The sequence below is a fragment of the Drosophila obscura genome, unplaced genomic scaffold (genome assembly GCF_018151105.1).
Source record: "Drosophila obscura isolate BZ-5 IFL unplaced genomic scaffold, ASM1815110v1 contig_8, whole genome shotgun sequence".
In the NCBI taxonomy this organism is placed as follows: domain Eukaryota; kingdom Metazoa; phylum Arthropoda; class Insecta; order Diptera; family Drosophilidae; genus Drosophila; species Drosophila obscura.
In genome coordinates, this window is record NW_024542872.1 from 351,318 (window position 1) to 368,288 (window position 16,971).

Consider the following 16,971-nt stretch of genomic DNA (forward strand, 5'->3'; position numbering starts at 1 on the left):
AAACGAACTTTTTCTTAAAGATTTGGGGCTTAGAAATGGTTTGATGACATTTTTTTTTTTTTCTATGGCAGAACTTTTTTTTGAAGAATTTTTGAAGTCTGGTATTTTTTTTTAAGCTTTTTTCAGAGGTAGCGATAGTTTTTTTCACATAACTTTAATATCTTACGTCTGGTTGTACAGAACTTTGCTATTTTGAAAAGGTAATTAAAACAGCTAGAAGTTAAGCCCAAACACTTTGTGATTACAGCTTACCGTCTGGGAAATATAAAGCATTGAAATGCAAAAATGATGATTTTTGTGCGGTATTTTTTACGAAATTTTGACTTTAAAAACTCAGGAAAAGTCGAAAGTTGAAAAGGTAATTAAACGCAACCCAAACCTGATTACAGCCCATCTGGGAAATATAAAGCATTGAAATGCAAAAATGATGGTTACGAAATTTTGACTTTAAAAACTCAGGAAAAGTCGAAAAAAAATTATATTTTGTGTCCTCTATTTTTTGGTGTATAGGTGCGTTAATTTGGCGTCGTTTAAGGCATCGCTCATTAAAATCTATGGAGAGACTTTGGAGCTAAAATTCGTTAACCAAACCTAAAATATGGAAAAAATGAACAAAAAATACCTTTTGGAAGGTTGCGAGCCCAACTGCCCATCAGCGCGATCAGGTACCAAATGTACAACCCTTGTTCGTTTGCTTTGTTCCCAATTGGCAGTTGGGCCCGCCGCCTTCAAAAATGTATTTTTTGTGCATTTTTTCCATATTTTAGGTTTGGTTAACGAATTTTAGCTCCGAAGTTTCTCCATAGATTTTAATGAGCGATAGCTTAAACGACGCCAAATTAACGCACCTATACAAAAAAAAATAGAGGACACAAGATATAATTTTTTTTCGATTTTTCTAAGTTTTTAAAGTCAAAATTTCGTAAAAATACCGCACAAAAATCATCATTTTTGCATTTCAATGCTTTATATTTCCCAGACGAAGCTGTAATCACAAAGTGTTTGGGCTTAACTTCTAGCTGTTTTAATTACCTTTTCAAAATAGCAAAGTTCTGTACAACCAGACGTAAGATATTAAAGTTATGTGAAAAAAACTATCGCTACCTCTGAAAAAAGCTTAAAAAAAAAATACCAGACTTCAAAAATTCTTCAATAAAAAGTTCTGCCATAGAAAAAAAACCATAATTCTTTAAAAAATTTTAAAGCCCCATATCTATCAGAAAAAGTCGGTTTAGACCCTTGAGGAAAAAAAAAGTTCGATTTTGTTGAGTAGTGTTACCACCCAAAAATCATGAAAAAAAATATCATTGGGCGTGCTGGGCTGAGCCCAGTCCAGTACTTTCTAGACTGGCGTTTCAGTATTGAGCAAAACTGTTTATGTAGGCATACGTAATAATACATTACATTCATGCTACAATTGAAAAATGCCTTTCAAAAGGATCTTTAACCATGATAATGAAACACTCACAAAAGCTCGCTAGGAACTAGATCTTAATCTCATCGAAATCTAACTCGGGAATGACAATTACATTTTAATAACTGCAAATCCGTCAACCAGATCAAAGTTTTAGCAAGTGGTTAAAGGATTATCGGCCCAAAACCTATTGAAGTGTCGGCAAGAGTTTAAGGACCCGTGCCCTGCCGGTGCAAGTCCGCAATGAAAACAAAATTGATCAAAACGTAATATTAAAGCTCAAGAAACATGAAGAACATGAAATATATGTTTTCATTGGAGTTTAGTCGTTTTTTTTTTCGATTTTCTAAAAAAACCCTACTAGTTCATTTCATATTTCATTTGTATTCGGCTTGTTTCATTCAGACCAAGAAGATATTTCTTCGGTTTTCCAATGCTGACAGTCCAGTCTATTTTAAAAGTTATCATTATTGACCAATTTGGTTAGTTTTGAAAGTAGTGAGGTATTACTAGGTACTATTATTTCATTAAACACATTATATTTTCTACCTTTTCACTAGAGCTCTACATATTTTTTTTCAGATTAAATCGAGAGCAAGAATCCCTTGATAATATTAAACAGTATTACGTTAAATGTAAAAATGAAGACGGAAAATATAATGCAATACAAAATATTTATGGATGCATTAGCATCGGCCAGGCCATCATATTTTGTCATGTGAGTATAAATCCCATGCTTATTATTAGAACTAATTATAGAGTGCATTATTATTACAACTAATTATAGAGTGCATTTATTACAGAGTTTTCCTGAAATAAATGTTTTAATTATATATAAAAAAAATTACCGATTTATTAAACTGCTGTCCACTCCAAATTGACTCTAATTTTTTACACAATCCCACAATTGACTTCATAATTAATACTTGAAAACGAACCAACCTATGATCGTCGTTCGGTGTAGTTAAAGGATCTATAAAGTTCATATACTATGAATTTGGCGTGTATGTTTATCAGAGAAGAGCAAGGAGCAAAGGGACACCTTTTTGGCAGTATTCACACCCCTTGAAATTCAACACACCTGAGCGAAATTTCAAAATTTAGTTGCTTAAATTACACTACTCGACAAAATCCAAATTTTTTTTTCTCAAGGATCCAAACCGACTTTTTCTGATAGATATGGGACTTTAAATGTTTTTAAAAAATTATTGTTATACCCGTACTCAAAAAAGAGTTAAGGGTATATTAGATTTGTGGTAAAAGGGGATGTGTGTAACGCAGAGAAGGAAACGTTTCCGACCCCATAAAGTATATATATTCTTGATCAGCATCAATAACCGAGTCGATATAGCCATGTCTGTCTGTCCGTCTGTCTGTCTTGTTGAGCGCCTAGATCTCAGAGACTATAAGAGCTAGGGCAACCAAATTTGGTTTCCAGACTCAGGTAATATCACACTGCTACAAGTGTATTTAAAAATTTCGCCCCGCCCCCTTCCGCCCTCACAAAGGACGAAAATCTGTGGCAGGCACATTTTTTAAGATACGATAAAACTAAAGAAGCAGTATCATAGAGAATGACCATATATACCAGATTGCCGAATCTGAATCAGATCGGATCATAATTATAGGCAAAATGAAGAAATTAGTTTTCAGTTGCCTCCTCCGCCTCCCTCTGCTAGAGACTCATTCTCTTTCTCGCTCGCACACCGCTAGCGGTGGTGATGTAGAATATGAATGGTACATCTATAATCTACATGTTAGGTGTAAAATATACATTGTAGATGTAGATGTAGATAACAGATGTAGCAAAAAAAATGTAAAATGTACAATTTTTTTTAGTTCTAAAATTCTAAAAAATCATAAGCTCAAAAATGTATATACTGACTGAGTACGGGTATAAGTAGAGTCGTGTCCCCAGAAGCGACTCACACGTTCCTTCTCGTTTTTGTTCTATGGCAGAACTTTTTTTTGAAGAATTTTTGAAACTTGGTATTTCTTTTAAAGCTATTTTCAGAGGTAAAGCTTCTTTTTTTCACATAACTCTAGTATCTTACTTCTGGTTGTAAAGAACTTTGCTATTTTTTAAATATAATTAAATCAGCTAGAAGTCCAGCCCAAACACTTTTTGATTTCAGATTACCGTCGGGAAATATAAAGCATTGAAATGCATAAATGATGATTTTTATGCGGAATTTTGTTTTTTACAAAATTTTGACTTAAAAAAAAAGGGTTGTACATTTGGTACCTGATCGCGATTCCAATTCCTAATTGGCAGTTGGGCCCGCAACCTTCCAAAAGGTATGTTTTGTTAATTTTATCATTTTTTAGGTTTGGCTAACGAATTTTAGCTCCAAAGTTTCACCATAGATTTTAATGAAAAATACCTTTAACGACGCATAATAAATGCACCTATACAAAAAAAAAATAGAGGTCACAGGATATAATTTTTTTCGACTTTTCCCGAGTTTTTAAAGTCAAAATTTCGTTAAAAATACCACACAGAATACATCATTTTTGCATTTCAATGCTTTATATTTCCCAGGCGGTAAGCTAAAATTACAAAGTGTTTGGGCTTACATTGTAGCTGTTTTAATTATCTTTATCTCTATTATCTCTATTCTTTACAACCAGACGTAAGATCATAGAGTTATGTAAAAAAAAGGAAAGGTTACTTCTGAAAAAAGTTTAAAGAGGTGTGCCTCGTTTTGGGGCAGCGCTTATAACGAATGATGTCTCAAAGTAAAACTTGATGAGCAGAGTCATGTGATAAGATTTTTGACAATTTTGTATTGTATATTAAGCAAAATTGGAATTATATATCAAGTAATCAAACATTGCTTGGGGTATATTTTTTAAACACATCGTACTGTTGGCATTCTTTGAACAATTTTATTCATTAATAGCTTAGGTTAGGTTAGGTTAAGGCGGTAGTTGTGGAGAGGGGAAATCCCCCCACCCTAACTCACTTGGTCCTGCTACAGGACCGTTCTGATGCCGCATGGGTGTGTACCCTCCCCTACACCGTGGTGAGCAATCTGATTGCGGAGTTAAGGGCAGTCCCATCCTGTGGCTTGGATGAATTTGGACAATATCCCTGGTCTGATTTCGGACAGGTCCGTCAGTGAGGATGGGAGCCCCAAGAAGCCGTAGCCTACGGTTTCTCAGGGCCGGACAGTGACATAAGAAGAAGTGGGGGACCGACTGCTCCTCCTCCTCGTCCCTGCAGCTTCTACAGAAGTCGTTATGAGGGATTGACAGTCTGGCATCATGACACCGATCTGCCAGTGTCCTGTGATGCCTCTGATGACGGTAGAGCACTGTACTCTGCTGAGTTTGTAGAGCTCGACAGATCGTTTGCTGCATTCGTCTGTCGGCAATTAGCTCGAAGGCTTCGTGCGTTAGTAGCCTACACGTAGCCAAAGGCATTGCTACCTGCTTTTTCTCCGGTAGGAGAGGTGTAGTACCTTGCCTGGCTAGTTTGTCGGCAGCATCATTCCCGTGGATATCCCTGTGTCCGGCAACCCATATTAGGGAGAGATCTAAATGCTCTGCGGTCTCATTAAGAGACCTGCGGCATATGTTGACAGTAGTTGAGTTCGACGATATTGAGCCAAGTGCTCTGGGAGCTGCTTGGCTGTCTCAGAAGACGCACTCTGAGTGTCTGTCTAAAGAAATTTTGGAGACTATAGAAATAGCCTCGTTTATTGCTTCAACCTCCACTTGGAACACACTACAGTGATCCGGGAGTCTGAAACAATGACTAATGTTAAGCTCGTTACAGTAGACGCGACCACACGGCTGTCTAACTTTGAGCCATCAGTGTATATGTATTTTGTTTCCATTTAGGATGGACGCATGACCGGTGTGATGTGACACCCATTGGTCAGAGTCTCTAAGACGGATTGCTGCCATTTCTGCCATTTTCGGGTCCGTTATAGACTACAGCTTTTCAGAACTGCAAAGTTCTATGCAACCAGATATAAGATAATTAGGTTAGGTTGAAGCGGCTGTCGGGATTGTCAGAGACCCGACACACCTAGGCCGGTTTCGGCCCGTTGTGATACCGCATATACGTTCCCTTCTCCCTCGTGAGACCCTATGTTATCCATTATCCCATCCGGATGCCCTTATGAAGCCTGCGATCCGTCTGCGACTGATTGTAGACATGTCCGAAATGTCCATTAGAAAAGGAGCGCCCAAGTATTGCAGTCTCCTTCTACTGAGAGCCGGACAGGAGCAGAACAGGTGTTCCACAGTCTCCTCCTCGTCCTCATCTCTACAGCTTCGACAGAAGTCGTTATATGGCGCGCCCAGCCTGTTTGCATGTGTGCCTATTAGCCAGTGTCCCGTAAGGGAGCGTATGACTGAGCTGAACCTACTCCTACTGAGTTTGCAAAGCTCATCGGTGCGCTTCCTAATAATGTTAGGCCATGTTTGCCGAGTTATGCGACACGGTTTGCCATCTGTCATTTATTAATCGCTTAAAATGTTCTTTTATTTTGAGCTTGCAGGTGGCCATTGGCATACGAATATCCTCCTTATCATGGAGAAGGGGGATTGTTGTGCCAGCTCTGGCCAGCTCGTCCGCTATGCAGTTGCCTTCAATGTCCTGGTGGCCCGGGACCCATATTAGGCTGATGACGAACTGATAAGCCATCTCATGAAGAGATTTGCGACAGTTTGCCACGGTAGCCGAGCTTGTTGTTATCGCATTCAGCGATTTGATCGCAGCTTGGCTGTCACTGTAGATATTTATATGAGTTGCCGCAGGGGCTAGTTCCTGAAGACAGCTCAAAGCTTCCTTGATCGCTATGACTTCCGCTTGGAAGACACTGCAGTGATCCGGGAGCCTGAAGGACTGTCTTATGTTCAGCTGTTCGGAGTAGATTCCTCCTCCGACCTTGTTGTCCAGCTTTGAGCCATCAGTAAAGATTCGAATGGCTCCCTTTGGACCAGGTGGTCCCTCAAGCCAGATGTTTCTGTGTGGGATGATTGTTTCGAAGGGGGTATCTGTATACTCCCTCGGAACGCAGTAGTCCGTTTTTGTGGGGACGATTTTGTTTCCATTTAGGATGGACGCATGACCGGTGTGATGTGACACCCATTGGTCAGAGTCTCTAAGACGGATTGCTGCCATTTCTGCCTGCTCCTTACCTGCAAGGTCAAGGCTCTGCCGGCATAGGATAGCATTTAGCGCATCCGTTGGTGTTGTGCTTAGAGCTCCACTGATGCATAGGGCTGCAGTGCGCTGCACCTTGCCCAGTTGTTTAGTGATGGTCCCCTTCGATAGGGCAGGTCACCACACTGCGACTCCGTAGAGTAGTATTGGTCTAACTATTGCCAGGTAAATCCATTGGACTATTCTTGGGTTCATGCCCCATTTTAGCCCAATGGCCTTCTTGCAAGTGTAGAGGGCTATCGTAGCCTTCTTCACTCTGTCTTTGATGCTCAGGTTCCAGCTAAGTTTTTTGTCAATTACCAACCCTAAGTAACTGGCACTGTCGCTGAAGAAGAGCCTACATCCGTTTAGTATTGGTGGGTTGAGGGACGGGATTTTGTATTTGGTTGTAAACAATACAAGTTCCGTTTTAGAGGGATTGATTCCCAGTCCACGCGACTCTGTCCATTCTGAGAGTCGCGCGAGCTTTGCGGTCATTAGATCGCAGAGTGTTTGAGGGAATTTTCCCGAGAAAATAATGGCAACGTCGTCCGCGTATGCTACCACCTTGCAGCCCCCCCCCTTCCAGGTCACACAGTATCTTGTTGACTGCTATGTTCCATAGAAGGGGAGACAGGACACCACCTTGCGGGGTGCCTCTGTTGACATACCTAGACTGAGTGGACGATCCCATTGATGATGTCACTGTCCTGCATGTGAGCAATTGATCTATGAGCATCATCAAGTGACGATTCACTCCCAGGTCAGTCAGGGCTTCTGTGATGGCTCCTGGTATGACGTTGTTAAAAGCTCCCTCAATGTCTAGGAAAGCGATTAAGGAGTATTCGTTGACGTGTAGAGATTTCTCTACCGCCGAGATTACTTCATGGAGTGCCGTTTCCGTGGATTTTCCTTTTCGGTAGGCATGTTGAGCGCCTGACAGCCACTGAGGATTTATAGTTGTCCTCAGCTGCAGCCCGACTAGTCTCTCAAAGGTTTTGAGAAGAAAGGACGATAGACTTATTGGTCTGAAGTCTTTTGGGGTTGTGTGTGAGGGTTTCCCTGCTTTGGGGATAAAGACTATTTTAGCCTTTAGCCAAGCACGGGGGATTTTTCCCACTGTCAGTATCTTCCTGAAGATACTTTGCAGCCAGTTGATGGCCATGTCCCCGGCTTTTTGCAACTGAGCCGGAATGACTTGGTCCGGGCCAGGCGATTTGTAGGATTTAAAGCTGTTTACTGCCCAGCTAATATTCCGTTTTGTGAGGATGTGCCCCATCGAGGTTTCCGGGCCTTCACTTGGGGAGTCTGCCGGCTCGATGGTCGTACACCCAGGAAAATGAGTATCGAGTAGAATGTGTAGGGAGTCCTCACTAGAGTTAGTCCACGTACCATCCGTTCTCTTGAGGTATCCCACCGAGGGGGATGTTTTTGACAGGATGTTGCGTAGCCTTGCGGCTTCTGACGTGTCCTCAATTTCGGAGCAAAATTTGTGCCAAGAGGCCCTTTTTTCTCTCCTTGTTTCTTTTTTGTATAGGGTTAGCTTACTTTTGTAATTTTCCCAATGCGCTTCCTCGCTGCTGCTTTTGGCTCTATTAAAGAGAGTCCTGCAGTCTTTCCGGAGGGTATTTATATGTTTAGACCACCAGGGGGGTTTCTTTTTCCCTCTTGGTTTGGTTGGGGGGCAAGCTGCCATGAAGGCCTTGTTGCAAGCTTCCGTGAAATTGTCCACAAGACGATTAAGATCGTCTTGTGTGTCCGGACATTTTGTGGCTAGGGGGGGGAGTAATTCCTCCATTTTTGCACTATACATATCCCAGTTGGCTTTCCTTGGATTAATATAGCTAGTGGGTATGGTGCTTTCGAGCGATAGGATTGTCTCGATGTACCTGTGGTCGGAGAAGGAGTGGTCCTCTAGGACTCTCCAACTTTCCATTATGTCTGACAGTTTGTGAGACAATAGAGTGAGGTCAATAACCTCTTGACGGTTTTTTATGATAAAAGTGGGGTCATTACCCCGATTACCAATAATTAGGTTGGAGTTCAGGATAAAGCTGAAAAGTGACTCACCCCTTACATTTGTACCCGAGCTCCCCCATTGGGTGTGATGAGCGTTGGCATCGCAGCCTATTAGTAGGCTTGTATCCGACCTCTCGCTGTCGCTGGCAATCTTGCGAACGAGGTCACTGGGAGGATCGCTTTCCTCGTGAGCCATGTAGGACGACACCAGGTTCAGGCGTGTCCCTTGTAGCTCTAGGCTAGCCGCCGTATTGTCGCTATTGCTAAAATTGTGGAGCAGAAAGATATTTAGGTGCTTTCTTGCTAATATGCAGGTTCTAATTTTACCTTCAGTTTGGGCTACAATCAGCTTGTAGTCCTTCGTCGCTAATCCACAGACCCTGCCTCCTACCACCCAGGGCTCTTGGATTAGGACTATGTCCCCTCCGCTTGCGACTAAGCGGAGTATCAGGGCAGCGGATGCTGCTTTACAGTGGTGGAGATTTATCTGCAGAAGCCTCAGAGACTTCATTAGAATCGTTCTCCACCACTGTTATGTCGGCGTCAGAGTCGTCGAGGATCTCGTCCCGACACAACGCCTCAAAATCGAGCATCAGCTCCGTCTCCGAGGAGTAGCTCTCCAGGGCCGGCTCCGGGTCTACTTCGGGTGCCTCGATCTCCGAGGCAACGTCCTGCTCAACTGGGTTGTTGACAGAACGCGCCTCGGTCGCTGCATCCGACTTATAGACCTTCATGGTCACCGAGCTGAACCCGAAGTTAAGAGATGCAACCCCACACTGCCAACCTCAGATTGGAAGGTGGTCAAAGTGGAGGCATCAAAGGGCCCCACAAATCAGGCGGTGGTTGTGCTGAACAAGGAATCGCTAGCCCCGATCGAGGCAGCCAGGTGAGACATCTCCCCAATCCATCTTCCAATCTGAGGTTGGCAGTGTGGGGTTGCATCTCTGCAACATCGTGAGGATCCGCTCGGGCTCCTTGAAAGTGGCCGGTACCCATATACGGGCCCTTGGTCTACTGGGCACCTCGCTCCAGTCCACAGCGACGAGCTTCGCCCCGGCGTAGACCTCACCGATTTGCGCCACCGCAGCTTTGTATAGCTTTACGGAGCGCTCATCCTCGCAGGCTACCACTTTGATGCTCCCCTGGAACCATCCCATGTCTTTGAAGACTGGGGGTGGCCCGGGATCCTTCTCGAGAAGCTCGAAGCAGCGGTCGGCCAGTGCCGCTTCCACCCACTTCCACTGGCTTCTGGGTATTTTCCCCTCCGCGCTGCCTTTGTCGAGAACGCCTATCAGCGTCCTATCCTTGGCAATCTGCGCGAAGGATACATTTGGTATAACCCTGGATCGCTTCGCGACAGGTCCGGGCGTCTCTTGAGAGCGCTGCCTCTTCGGTTGTGCGGCCACCTTCTGTGGCTCCACACTGAAGTTGGGCAACACCACCGAGGCCCATTCCACTTTCTTCAGCCAGTCTGCTGTTGGACTGACTTCCTGGCTGGCGTTCTGCCGACGGAGTATGTGCCCAGCACTCCTCTTTTCGGCATAGCTGAATTTTTTGGTTTGGACGCTGGTTGATGGCAAGCCATCACCCGCCGCTCCACCGGAAGGTTGAGCAGCCGCAATATTGCTTAGCTGCCCTACCATGGTATCAGTTTTGGGTGTTGTCTTTCCACCCATCCCAGGTTTGGGATGGGACCCATCCGGATTCATACCCGCGTCCTTCACCGTGCAGGTCTTTCCTGCGTCTGAGCGGATTTGGCCAGGCCTTTGGGCCGTTGCCTTCTCTCGCTTGGGATTTCTCCCTGTAGGCATTTGGGGAGTGCCTCTCTCGTTTTTGTTTTTGTTGTTGTTCATGTTATCGAATTTGTCCATATAATTCCCACGAGCTGCAGAGAAGGGGAACAGTCCACCCCGGCAGAGCTCTGCGTTACCCGGGTAAGGCATAATTAGAACAGGGGGCTGCCAAGTCCCTGAGCTCTCCGTTCACGACTGGGCTAGTTTTTATACCGGGCCCCCAGCCAGGCTGACTCTTGGCACGGGTCGAGTGACACCTTAGTTGGGGCTGGGATGTGGGTAGGTGTTGTGTAGGGATGGGATTGTGTGAGCTACTTAATGAGAGGCGGCACCACAAGCGCATCGTCAGTGTTGCTGCGTCGCGAACACCCGCTGGCTGTCCGGGACTGCTTATTTCGGTACTCTCCCTCAGAGCCAACTTAGTTGATACTCTTTAAGATGCCCGCTTATTCGCAGCTGACCTACCCACTAGGGTAGGCCGTTCGCTATCCGCAACCTGCGACCCGTCCGGTGGCCTCAGCTAGGGCCCCTCTGAGCCACCTCAAAGCCCAATAGGATCATCGGAATAAGATAATTAAGTTATGTGAAAAATTGTAAACCCCGAACTCTATAAGAATCTATATTTTGGGCCACATCCTAATTCTAGTGTTGACTAGTGATATTAATAGCTTATTTTGATAAGAATAGATGCCGCTAAACAGTTCATGTCTGAACAAACAAAAATAAAATTTTGTTTATAAAGACCAAAGTTGCAGAAACTGTAAAAATGTCCGAAAATTTCAGCTGAAATTCATGTACACTACTGGTCAAAATAATGAGCTTTCTTTCACGTCTCGTAAAACTTAAAAAAAAAAAAAACAAAGAAAAAATCCACCTAACTTTTAGATTACTAACCTACAGTAGAATATAAAAAAAGTTAACATAAGCAATTTTCGCTTCAAATATATAGTTTCTGATAAATTTTATCTAAAAAACATAAACAGGGGGTGGTCAAAATAATAAGTACAGCAATTTTACAAAGCCAAAAACTTAAAACGTATATACATTTTTTTTTTATGATTTATAATCCTATGTTAGTATACGGTACCCTTATTTTGTATTACTTTGGCGATTCTTTTTGTCTGGACGTTGATATGCAATGACTGCACCATCAAGTGGCCCATGCGACACCAAGCCGAAGCCTGTTACGCGCGGAACCCAGGCAGAAACGCAGCCCTCCTCCCGCCCAACCGACCGAGGGGCGCTGCCGCATGACGCGCGACGCGTGTTACCGAACCGATCGCGAGCATGCAGGAAAGATAGGTGTTAGACTAAAATTCGAGGAAAATTAGAGCTAAACACAACTCAAAGAACTAAGCATGCAAAGATAGCTAAAAAATATAACTAATTACGGGAAAGGTATGTTAGTATTAGTGACTTAAGAAGAGGAAGGGAATTAGTAGTTGATATTATGTGGTAAAGGGAATTGAAGTCCGAGCAAAGTACCCTAAATGGTTCGTGCAAGGAATAATTCGATCTACAAAGCGGAAGGAAAAGAGGAATGAAGTTTCTAGTAGATCTAATAGGAATCGTAAAGTTTATGCGGCTCAACAAGTCAGGGCTATCTACATCACCCTTGATCAGGTTGTGCATAAAAATCACACCAAGCATTTTTCTACGACTAACTAAGGTTGGAAGGTTTATTAAAAGCAATCTACGAGGATAAGATGGCAGTCTCACACCTGCATCCCAGTTAAGGCCACGCAGAGCAAAAAGTAAAAAGTTTTTCTGGACTGATTCTATACGGTCCTGGTGTACTTTGTACTGGGGGCACCATACACAAGAGCCGTATTCTAAAATCGGACGAACAAGCGAGATATAGAGAGTCTTCGTTATATAGGGGTCGTCAAATTCCTTTGACCACCTCTTTATAAACCCAAGCACACCCATGGCCTTATTTACCATGGTAGAAATGTGTTCAGAAAACTTCAACTTTGGGTCTAATTTAACACCAAGATCATCAACCAAGGTAATTCTCTCAAGAGAACCACCGCAGAGGCTATAAGGAGCCAATAGGGGGCTGGAGCGATGAAATGTCATTACTTTGCATTTCGAGGCATTTAGGTGTAACATATTTGCACAATACCATGATTGAAAGTTATTGAGATCGGATTGCAAGCGAGAGTGAAATGAAATGTCCTTATACTGGACACAAAGTTTAACATCATCCGCATACATGAGTACTCGAGAGTTTGTTAATACTGAAGGCAGATCATTAATAAAGAGTGTGAATAGTAGGGGGCCTAGATGGCTGCCCTGTGGTACTCCAGAAGTAACCTTAACAGGTGAAGAGAAGGAGTTTTTGAAGAGGACTCTTTGAGACCTAGAACAAAGGTAGCTAGAAATCCATCTCAAAAGATTAGGCGGAAACCCTAAAAGGTCAAGTTTTTGTGCTAAAAGGGAATGGTTTACAGAATCAAATGCTTTACTAAAATCAGTGTAAATGACATCCGTCTGCAAGTTACCTTGAAAGCCTTTAATGATAAAAGAGGTAAACTCTAATAAGTTTGTGGTTGTTGATCGTCGCCTTATAAATCCGTGCTGGGACGGAGATATAAGTGATTTGCAGAGATTTTTTCAAACATTTTAGGAATAGCGGATAACTTAGATATACCCCTATAATTATTTGCATCAGACTTGCTACCTTTCTTATGGAGCGGAATAATAAAAGATTCCTTCCAGATGGGGGGGAAGCATGAAGAGTTAATGGATAGGGTGAATAGTTTAAGCAAGGGTCCACACAGAGCGTCGGAACAGTACCTGAGTACACAGCCGGGAACTCCGTCGGGACCTGGTGAAAACACCAGTCGAAGATCATGAAGCAGTGAGCTTTCATTTAACAAGGGGCTGAAGATGCCATTCGACCTTGGTAAACTGTATGGATACGGCTGACCAGAGTAGCTTTCATGAGAATAGGTTGTTTGGAAAAATTTGGCAAAAAGATCGGCAATTGCCTGATCATTGTTTGCTGACATATTGAGAAAAGATAACGAGGATGGATGTACGGACGTTCTACGCTTACTATTTACGAAGCTGTAAAACTGTTTAGGGTCCTGTGAAAATCGTATCCTGCATCGAGATAGGTAGTTCTTATAGCATTGAGCGTTAAGAACGGAGAAATTTGACCGAGCTATTACATAGTGAGAAAGAGAAAAGGGAGAACCAACTTCTCGAAATTTTTTATAAAGTCTTGATTTAAAATTTTTTAGACTGGATAACTCCTTGGTAAACCAAGGAGGCTTTCCAGATCTAACCGGACAAGAAAGTGGGACACAAGAATCAAAAAATGTGTCAAGTACATTGTAAAAAATGTGTGTGCCTTTCATAACGTCTGTGCACAAGTACAGAGCGGACCAATCAAAATCCCTAATAAGGTTATTAAGTTTCGTAAACTCGGCTTTACGAAAGCAGCGGACACGTTCAGATAGCCTACTCATTCAATCCAATACAGTAGGGCCAATATCGACTGACACTTCGAATGTAGGATGGTAGGAGTCTTCAGGTATACTGAGCGGAAGGGCTCGGGTTAACAACGCTATGGTCGGATCCGAGACAAAGCACAGATCAAGCAATCGACCCAAGGAATTTTTCACATGGTTGACTTGAGACAGGGATAGGTCTAGCAAGCCGTCGATAAAGTCATGTCGTGACATGGGCACAAGGTTATTAGACTCGTTTACCGAAGACCAAACAGCACCTGGCAAATTAAAATCCCCAAGAACTATCATATGGTCTTTATCTGATAGCGAGGAAGAAACAGTTTTTAAAGCGGTCAGGTGATGCTCGTATATTAAGATATCCGAGGAAGGTGGAATATACGAGCAAGTAATGAAAATGGAAAAGCCTGGGAGAAGGTGGGAGAGGTGGACGATGAGGGTGGAGATGGAGCAATGGTTGGCTACTAGGAAGAGTTATTCTATTCTTTTACTTATCCTTTAACTCTTTGACGACCAAATACTCCGGCCAAAACTTGGCGGAACAAATGGTGTCAAATTGAGACGTAAGAAAAGTTAAATTTTTCCACCTTTAAGCCAACTGCTTTTAGTTTGCTTTGTATAAAAGCGGTTACATAATTGGATGTGATGTCAGGGGATAGCCACGAGACAAAAACTTGTCGCTTAGGTGGGACTCCCAACAGTGATTTTGGCACCACAGGCCTAGTACCTGTGATGCCAGTATCCGGTGGTCCTGGACATCTTTTAGCTGGTGGGAGCGAAACTGATGGGATAGTTAAGAAGTTGGGTGCGGCTGCATACTCTCCGAAGTGACGCATTCGGCTCCCGAATCTGCATCACCAGCAGCGATCGTTGCCCTTGGAGTAGCAAACGTAATCAACTGCTGCACTAAGGGAGTGGTCGGAGTAAGTTTTTCAGATGCCGGCGGACATGAGGCAGTCGGCACTTGCAAGTCCCGCGGAGTAGACTTCTTGCGCCTCGGAGACTCAGCCAGCAGCTGTAAACTGCTGAACTGAGTGTTCATGGCCAAGAGCCGATCATACTGCTGTTTAAAGCCTACGATCAGCTCTTTGAAGCCACTCCGCGTCTGCCTCATGAACGAACGCATGTCGTTTTCCACAGCACGGCATTCCTCACAACTATAATGTAGGCCGTTGTTTTGGGAAATGGCGTCTCCTACACGGCACATTTTGCGTGCACTACGCTTTCGCAAAGCCAGCAGGGGATATTGGGCTGGTCATGGGTGATCTGCTTCTTGCAGGTTTTTTTGGCACAGACGACAGAAAATTCCATATTTATGTCTTTTATTTTTTTTTTACTTCGGGAAAAAAAAGTTCAAAACAAATAGCAATCAGACCACTGTGCAGAGCAAATGCTTAGAGCAATGCTTAAAGCGAAATCGGAAAAAAAGAGAGAGAGGAGAGTGGTTGCAGCAACAGCTTATAAGTGAGAGCGTTACTGCACAAAAGGTTACAAGAGCGAGAGCGAAAGAACAGTTATTGAGAGTTAGGTGATAGAGAGAGTGATAGAAGGCAATAACTACGACAAAGAGCGGCTAAATGTAATGAGAGGGCGTACTTACGAAAAGCAACAACACAAACACACGACTAACCGACGCACAAAATTTATTAAATAAGTTGTGTTTTTACACAATTAACAGGCATGCACCCGCGGTAAAAGAATGATTTTAATGTATGTTAGTAAGAGAGTTAAATTATAGATAAAAAACACCGGCTGTTTAAGTTAAACAAAAGGAAAATGCGGAGCGCAAAACAAAAACACGTCTGGTCACTACGAAAGAGAACGAACGTTATTTTTGGCATACTGGCAAAAATTTAGCGGTAATTCTCCACTGGAATCTCATACCAGGTTTTTTTTTTTTAATTCCTACAATTCTAGGGCATTTAGAAAGGTATTTATTCCAATTCGCCGTTTTAAGTCTCCCCATAAGTTTTCAACAGGGTTTAAGTCAGGAGACTGACTTGACCAATTCATAACGTTGACCTTGTTTTCTGTGAACCAATCCTTGACCAGCTTTGAGGTGTGTTTCGGGTCGTTGTCCTGTTGAAACACCCAACTCAAGGGCATGTTTTCCTCAGCATATGGATGCATAATGTCAGTCAAAATGTTTTTATATCCAAATTTGGTCATAGTATCAGTTATGCGATGTATCGGCCCAACGCCGTGATAAGAAAATCAGCCCCAGACCATTATGCAACCGCCTCCGTGCTTAACCATTTTTTTGTGTACTTGACGTCGAATTCTTTGCCTTTGGGGCGTCGTACATACATATCTTCTGGAGTCATTACCGAAAAGATTTATTTTTGATTCGTCGCTCCATAATATGTTATTCCACTTTTGAGACCCATCTGACCCAGACCATGCCAAATGATTTTCGGCAAATACGGGCTATACGTCCTGGGTGGTCTGCATATTGTAGTCTGCGACGAACTGTCTGAGATGATATTACATTTCCAATTTCAGCGGAAATGGCCTTGGAAGACATGAACGCATCCTTTTTGCAAGACATACAATACGGCTGTCCGTTGGTGGTGAAAATTTTTTCTTCCATCCTCTATTTTCAGTTGGCACTTTTGACTTTAAGGCATTCTGAACAAAACAAACCGATCGTCCAAGACTTTTGGTAATATGGCAATCTTTTTTTCTTCTTCAGTACAATGCTTTTTTCGGCCCATCTAAAATGTCATTTACGTAAATATGAGAGGAGTCAATAAAAAACAACAAAAACCTTTGTCCAAATCCTGATAAAATCCTTAAAAAATTATAAATTTCACAAGTGTACTTAGTATTTTGACCAGACCAAAAATGCCCATCCAGCACAAATTTGAGCTTAGAATTGAATAGGTGGGGTTCCCCACTTTCATTTTGAATTTAAATGCTTTGCAACACAATAACCTTTTAAAATATAAACAGTTGGCAGCCATGATTTCAAAAACATAAGAGATATTTAATAACAAATTAGCACGATACCTCTGTACTTATTATTTTGACCAGCAGTGTACATCTGTTCTATCATCAAGAATCAAAAATCATGTCAAAGGCGATACAATTTTCCTGCCAACGTTTTTTTTT

The 16,971-nt window shown here is 42.8% G+C and overlaps 1 protein-coding gene across 1 annotated transcript in view; it reads left to right on the forward strand.

Annotated features, from left to right (window-relative positions):
- Positions 1-16,971, forward strand: part of LOC111077100 (DEAD-box helicase Dbp80) — a 75,508-nt gene that overhangs the window by 43,620 nt on the left and 14,917 nt on the right. Inside the window, exon 8 of the mRNA XM_041595790.1 lies at positions 1,997-2,132. Within this exon, the coding sequence (XP_041451724.1) occupies positions 1,997-2,132 (136 nt within the window). The remainder of the gene's footprint in view (positions 1-1,996; positions 2,133-16,971) is intronic.